Source organism: Trichoplusia ni, unplaced genomic scaffold (assembly GCF_003590095.1).
Source record: "Trichoplusia ni isolate ovarian cell line Hi5 unplaced genomic scaffold, tn1 tig00000131, whole genome shotgun sequence".
Classification (NCBI taxonomy): Eukaryota; Metazoa; Arthropoda; class Insecta; order Lepidoptera; family Noctuidae; genus Trichoplusia; species Trichoplusia ni.
In genome coordinates this window covers 20,790-28,636 of record NW_020799985.1, presented here as the reverse complement: position 1 = coordinate 28,636, position 7,847 = coordinate 20,790, and the positions used below count along the sequence as shown (strand labels likewise).

Genomic DNA, 7,847 nt, shown 5'->3' with positions numbered 1-7,847 from the left:
AATTTAACGTGCCTTCCGAAACAAGGAGGAACTCGTTATGACAAATATGGTCGACCGACCACGTCAAGCGTAGTTTTAACCTGTGATCGATTCACTTATGATATAACCTAATTATGTAAGATTTATAAGGACAATGTGTAGACACACATCGATCGCCTGATTGTCGTGTGGAAGGTTTGTACTATCGTTGCCTGATCACAAATAATTGCGAATAGAGTAGGAGCATAACAATATACTGGTACAAAGTTAACTAACCTTAGTTTTCTCAGTGCAGGGCCTCATTGTTTCTGTCCGACCATGTTTGAAGGCGGATGTGCTGCAGGATTCATACGTGCCGACGAAATTGCCTTTTATAAGATGGTGTGCTAACTGGAAAGCGAAGAATAATAATATGAAAATGAAGCCTAAATAGTAAACAAATAGAGTTAAAATTTGAATACAAACTAAATAGGTTACAAATTTCACTAGATGGTATAAGGAAAAAAAACAATAGATTACCTGAAACGCGAGTTGCATAATACAGTCAGGGCTCACTTTGAACTTCTTACACGCCCCTTTTGTTAGTCCTTCATACAATATGTAATCAATACTGAGAGAGTCACACCATGCTTTGTATTGACTCTTGGCGTTGTCAATAAATTCCTTTGATTTATTGTCCAATTTAAATTCTGGGAAAGAAACAGTAGTCAAATGTTAATAATAAAGTAAGAGGTTGAAGGGCTGCTTGACAGAGCAGTCTCGTCTAAAAGTAAAAAGAGATTAGAGAACAATATCGACATTATTCACTATTATTATAAGATTCAGTTTCGCAGAAAATGCGGATATCAGTCATTTTTAATATGTAAGTGCGGATAAAGCTGATTGACGTCGACCGTAGTACGTCTCAATTGACGACTTCCGCTTTTAAAGTTTAACAACGGAGTCTAATGCAAGGAGTATAAAAATGCGTTGATTGATGTTACCTAATTTCTGAACACTAATATTGCTATCAACAGGTTTTGAGTCTGGGTGGACGAAGGGTTTCTTCGTAGTTTCCGCATATATGTCTTGGAAGAACCTCAGCACAGCTACACCATCACCCACGAATGTTCGAAGTTCACTCCTGATACTCCATCTTTAGTCACGATGAGACTGAATGATTTGTCGAACCATCTGTTTTAAATCAATAAATACATGTATGAGAAAGGAGATGGAGATAAGTATGCAACGCAAATTAATTAAGTGGACTACAATGCAATGGCACAAGGTAACCTGAGAATGTATTTGCGTATTCTATAACTATTGTTTTGATATTCCAACCGGGTAGCCAGTGCCAACTAATTCAGGCTATTGCCACTGTTGCGGTTGACCCATGAAGTAGCTTTAAACTTTTTTTTACCGACACTTAATAACGGGCAACAAATACCCGATTTTTTAAATATAGATATTTGTTTAAAGGTTTCGAGTTAAGGGAAATTAGGAAGATGGGGAATGTTTCCCCATCTTCCTTATTTCCCTATATGTATTGGAGACATAATAAACGAACATTGTATCCTTAATGAGTCAGAAATGTATCTGTGTCTTCAACACAGTATCTGTGTATAAAATGTGTTTGTTTGTATATAACATACATTCAGTAATGAGTAAATCGGTTTCTAGGCAAACAATTGAGGAAGAATTGGTTATGTATTTGAATTCAATTAGTAACAACATTACAAGACCAAATAGCATTAGGTATAATACAGCTCAATTAACAAAATGGAAAATCTTTCAATACCTATGGACAATATAAGTCAGTACAGAGACCAAACAACATAGAATAGTTTCATAGTACATACATGGTTAACGTTTTTATGATGAGCTCAATTAAGCCAGGTCAAATTGGTCCAATTTCTGCAGAAAGAACAATGACTTATTTTCACTGAGGTATTAAAGTACTTCAATAAAAGTCAAAAAGTACAGCGGATAAAAGTCTAGTAGCCTAGATATTTCAACATTTGTCAATAATTTTCTATGAATACTAGAAAGAAAAGGATTCATTGCTAAGATGCATTTGACAGCTTGTTTAAGACAGATTATCAAGCCATAATAACAATAAGGTTGTAGCATTCCAAAGTTATGCTAAAATGCTAAGAATTGGGTATGCTATTTAGTTTTTTTAATGGCGTCTTATTATAACATACCTGTTAGTGCCATCACTGTGCAACCACTTCTTTAAAATAGTCCGCTTATCATCATTGATAACATCATCATCAAATACCAAATTGAATATAGCTGAGTCTATCTTATTGAGGACTTCAGTGTTGCCTGTAGCCTCTAGATAATAACGGTGTTTGGCCCATTCATCTCTGTTCTGGGTAGTCAATACTCCTAAAGGATGTTCAGCGGCTGGGGAGTCATCATTCAGAATTTTGCTCAAATTCCCAAGCATTTCCAGAGGTGACAAAAGGTTGCCTGAAAGGATTAAAGTCAATTAAAGTATGGTAAATAGTACTTAGCATATAAATTTATTTATTAACTTCAACTTCTGATATCAAAATGACTGAATAGCACTCCTCATTAGATCGAATTTTTACCATTCACGAAATAATATATTTATTATTAATATAAAAATATTACCATTTGCATCTAAAACATCAAAAACATAGAGATTTCCTTTTCTCTGTACAACAACATGCTTGCTTTTGGGGTCTCTGAAGATTTCGTCCTTGCTATGTCTTGGCAGTCTAGTTGCTCCAAACAAACCATTAAACTGGCTCATATCCAGGGGAAATGCTTTGAATAGATAGGCACCATACCTGTTGATTTTAAACCCACCTAATTAAAAAAAGTATTTACTACAGTCTACATTTATGTACTATATGTATGTATGTGATAGCTTACTTTATGTCACAATTTTAATGACTGTAACTGTGCAACAATAGTTGAAAAAGGAATAAAAATTCAATACCTAATAAAAAAAAATAATTCAATTTATTTACAATTATAGATAAAAAAATGAATTATTTATGAATATGTCATTGAACCTTTGATTTTAATTATTTGATTAAGCTTGGATTTATAAATAAAATGAGCATATAGAGCAAAGGTTAACATTATACTCCGTTTCATTTTTAGTTGGACTTTGAACTACTTCTTCAACAAGGAGGTTGCATTACTATTGTACCACATACCAAGAGACTGCTTCAGGCAGCATTCCAGTCACAGTTCTGAACAATGGTGTGTCACTTTTCTTAGGATTCATATGAAACACTTCAGGCTCCAAAATTTGTTCCCTTAATGACAACATAAATCTAACTGCACTTATCATTATATTTGTGGACCTTATGAGCTGATTATTGTATTCTGGTCTCACATCATTTTGAAACACAATCATGGGATTATAGTTTATAGGTAGAGGTGAACGATCACGCAGATACAGATCAAACCAGTACTCTGATATATAGCTTGTATGTTTGTTTTTCTTGTCCTTAGAAATAAGCAGTTCTTGAAGCACTTTCCCTTCTTTGGTAATAAAATTATTAGTGGTCTGTTGGGCTTTTGCATATTGATCATCGTTTAATAAAGGCCTTAGAGCCTTTAAATACCGTTCTCCAGACTTAGATAAATCGGGGATCGGCAACCGCGGCAGTGATTTTTGAAAATGCATTGTCGGCACTTTACTTCTTTGCAAATACTGATAAGTCACATCTTTAATACCCTTGCTGGAGAAATATCTCTGGTGCACCATCTTTTGGCCAACAATATTGTTTTTACAAATTAATTTATTAACTCCAATCATTTTATCGACAGTCTTGGCTTCCTCAAAAACAACAGCTTTTTTCTGTAAACAATCACTCGGTACTATAACAGCTGTTAAATGTTATTCGGTTTACACCGAATAATAATTAGTTATATTAAAATAAAATAGAAAATAAATACAAAAACATTTGACCCGCTTAAACAACTATACGATTTTCTGTCTGACTGGCACACTGGCAGCCCGTCAATTTGACAATATTGTCAAACAGAGTCAACGTCATGCCCAGAGCAACTTTTTCAAAGCAAACAATACCTATATAAGTCGTGATAGCAGCTTTTTTATTTTACACAACCAAAACTGTAACAGTTATTCTACACGTTAGTTAGTTTAATCCTTCTTTGAAGATTGGGTCAAATTATTTTTATTTTTTAAGCTCTTCGCAAGGAAAGAGGTGTGGAAGAAAAGGGGAGATTTTTGCCTAAAAAACAATCTGTTCGAATATCGAAGATTTCTGCAATTCAAAATACCTACTTATGCCTTGTAGGTACCTACACTATAAATCTTGTTTATTTACCTACTCGTTTTAAACTCGAAAATATTAAAACAATATGGTAATGTCATTTCTTCCTCTGTCAAAATTATGTCAAACAAACCGACATGAAAGACTTTTCAGACCTTCATCGAATCTGAAACGACTTAGGATATAGGTACACTAAATTATAGCCATTGGACTTATTATTACTTTAAGGCTTGTTTAGCCTTAAATATATTTTGCCAAAGGAATTTCTTGCTTTACTAAACAGTAAGTCTACTCGTTAATATCAAATGACGTATCTGTAAGTTCAATTGTGCTAATAAGTATCAATAAATTCCATTCAATTACGTCTGCCAACATGAATGAATCGCCTGAGGATAGCAACAACTCTGGTGGGAATGATTTAGACACATTGGATTATTTACGTGGGGTTAAATCGTCAACGTGCTTGTTGCTACCAACAACACCGAGCCCCACACCGCTCGATTTTAAACATCCTCTTTCAGAAGAAATGAGTGAACGTCCGTTTTTAACTTTAAACGATGATCCTAATATGGTCAACATGCAGACAGGTAAGAAAGTTTTATTCATGTATAGTTTCATCAAAACTAAAAAAAAATGCTTATACTAAATAAATAATTGCTTTCAGTGCAGTTTACAAAATGCGTAGGCAATCATTTTTATAGGTCATCTACATCTATAGGTATTCTTCATTTCATTTCATTATAAATCTCTGTTAGTTCAGTCACTGTATTTTTTAAAACAGCCTGTATATATGTTGAAATAACTGTACAGAAAAGATAAGGAAAAGTAAATAAAATATCAGATAAAAATATTCTGCTGCAGTTTGATAAATAGCAATTTAACTGCCAAGGATCAGCTGTACTGCTTCTTTAAAATAAGGAGGCTTTTTCCTTGGATAAATGATGATTACAGGCTGGTTACTTATTATTATTTTCTTTTCCTGTACTTAGTGAAGGCAATGTCATTTCATTTAATGAAAGGGATAAACCATATATTTTCAGGTGCCAATATTTCCGATGCATCTGCAGGAGATTCCAGTTCTTCTGGTGATTCCAATTCAGTAGTACAAGATCCGGTCAGTGCTCAGCTGATCAACAACATCAGTATGCTGGACTATCAAACTTTAAGCAAGAATGGCGATCTTATCATGGGACCGGTAGGTCACAATTCAGTTATTAATTTTCAACAGTTAATGATAGATAATCTACTAGATTCGTATACTTTTAAGTGTTAATTACTGCATAATTTACATGTATAAAATATTACTTTTAAAAGACATAAATTAATGAAGATCAATTTGAAAATGGACTTGAACATTGCTTACCATACAATTACTATTTTTTATCAAAATACCATTGTTTCCTCTGTATTTCATTCTTGTAAATTACTTTGAGGTTTGAGCTGCAATGACCCTATAATACTGCCCAGAAGCATGAAAGCACACTTAGAATGTTTAGGTTCTTCCAATGTATAGTAATATTTTGTTAAATTAACAGTTCTGGTTTCAATCTGGTCTATGCAGTTAAATCGTGCTTTTTGTTCTTAAATATTGGAACTTAAGAAGCAGGTCAATAAAAATGTATTGCATGAAGTTAAGCTACTTTAAAAATATTTTTCAGACTGAAGACTGCAAGCTCAATGGAAATCATAGTGTCAGCAACCGAAAATTACCAAACTTCGTCAATTGGAACTGGAGTGTCATCAGGAAAGTACTTCTTTGGATTGTCTTGTCTGGTCTTGTTGCCTGTTTAGGTGCTATAATAGGTATGGTTATTACTATTCCAAAAGAATGTAATCCAGATTTGCCATGGTATCAAGGTAAAATTTTCTATGAAGTATACCCAGCTAGTTTTAAAGATTCAAATAATGATGGCACAGGTGACTTAAAAGGAATTTTGAAAAAGCTTGATTATATCCAAGATTTAGGCGCATCTGCTATTCGTCTGAATTACATTTATCAAGCTCATAATTATCGTGAACAATACACCAATATCACTTCTCTAATTCAAATAGATTCAAGTGTTGGTGATCTAAATGATTTTAGAGCCTTAGTTACTGAAGTTCATCGTAGAAATATGTCTTTGGTTCTTGATCTACCTGTTGTTTCATTGGCTAAATCCGATTCCCCATCAAACTTTACTCACACCATATTGATATCTAATGAAACTGTCACAAATTATGTTGATATTACTTCAGCAGCTATAGCATTCTGGTCAAGCGAGAAAGTAGACGGATTTTATTTGAAGGACTTAGAAAATTTTGTTGATGACAATAGTTTCGGTAGGACATTGCAGCTGTGGAAACAGATGATCGGGAGTGATAAAATTTTGATGGTTAGCGAAAGTGCTTATGAGAAAGCCAAGGGCGATGCATCAAACATACTCTTATCTCGGATCGATCTTATTGATATTCACATTGACTTGCATGAAGGTATTAATGGTCTGAAAGATCGAATTAATAAAGTAATCGCTGGAACTCTGTGGACCAAACCTCACTATCCGTGGGTCCATTGGAATATCGGAAACATTCATAGCGAAAGGGTATCTACCAAACACGTGAATAATACATTAGCGCTAATCGCTCTTGAGTTTGTGTTGCCTGGAACAGTCAGTATATTTTATGGAGACGAAATCGGACTTGGCAATGTTGAAAGCGATTTACACCAACATAAATATAACAAAGTGCCAATGACATTTTCTGACGAAAATAATAACTCTGTTATCGACGTGTCTTTTAATCCTGTCGACAAAAATCCAAACTATAATTTTATTGACGTTATTAAAAGTCTTAGCAAAGTAAGATCACATACGCCAACTATTTATTTAAGAAATATTTATAAGGACGGTAATGTATTGAAGAATATGGAAATACGTAAAACTGAGGAGAATCTAGTGGTCATTGAACGTTGGTATCCACGTAGGAACACTTGTGTATTTGTAGGCAATCTAGGCAGTGTATCAATTACAACTGATCTGTCTACTATGTTTTATGGTGGCACTGTTATAGCTGGCACCAATGTCTCTCTAGTTGGTGAAGTTATTTATTTCGATAAAGTCACTTTTCCTCCGAATTCTGCTATTGTTTTGAAGTTAGAGAAATAAATGTAGGCTTCAAGTATTTTAAAAGTTATATGAGTAATCGATAAATTATTTTGAATTTTTTTAATGATCTGTTATCACTAATGAATCTCGGGCTTCCGAATATTTAGGTATTGTTTTATTTAAGTGTAACAGTATTAATCAATTTTTGTTGTGATGTAACACTTTACCATAATGTTTGTTACTATTACTTTTGTTTTACCCTTGGTTAAGATTGTAATGAAGATATATTTACTAACAGTACTTATTTTAGTATTAGGAGTTAATTAATTTTGCAACAATGTTTGTTGCATATATTGTACTCATTATCGTAGATCTGAAATACCATGTGACATAGTTATAAATTCAAATTATAGTTCCTTATTTACCAAAGAAATTTTGTGTGATATTTTGTATTTAAAAATACAGGAAAGGCACGTACTTATAAAAAAAAACAATGTCAGAGTTACAAAAGTTTAATATACATTTG

General features: G+C 33.4%; 2 protein-coding genes across 4 annotated transcripts; one reads left to right on the top strand and one right to left on the bottom strand.

Annotated features, from left to right (window-relative positions):
- Positions 1–136: 136 nt before the first annotated feature.
- On the bottom strand, positions 137–3,969 carry LOC113506919 (carnitine O-palmitoyltransferase 2, mitochondrial-like). Its single transcript, XM_026889770.1, is given in 7 exon segments — positions 137–369; positions 499–668; positions 963–1,079; positions 1,082–1,152; positions 2,163–2,433; positions 2,599–2,777; positions 3,153–3,969. Coding segments are annotated over 7 exon segments (1,539 nt in total). The 5' UTR covers positions 3,761–3,969; the 3' UTR covers positions 137–246.
- Positions 3,970–4,337: 368 nt separating this feature from the next.
- Positions 4,338–7,817, top strand: LOC113506918 (neutral and basic amino acid transport protein rBAT-like). 3 transcript variants are annotated; one of them, XM_026889767.1, is made up of 3 exons: positions 4,338–4,828; positions 5,282–5,436; positions 5,900–7,817. In XM_026889767.1, the coding sequence occupies exons 1-3, from the start codon at positions 4,615–4,617 to the stop codon at positions 7,379–7,381; spliced, it is 1,851 nt and encodes a 616-aa protein (XP_026745568.1). In that variant the 5' UTR covers positions 4,338–4,614; the 3' UTR covers positions 7,382–7,817. The 3 variants fall into 3 exon arrangements, with proteins under 3 accessions (XP_026745568.1, XP_026745570.1, XP_026745569.1); XM_026889769.1 differs by having other exon boundaries at positions 4,340–4,523; XM_026889768.1 differs by lacking the exon at positions 4,338–4,828 and adding an exon at positions 4,983–5,192.
- The last annotated feature ends 30 nt before the right edge of the window (positions 7,818–7,847 follow it).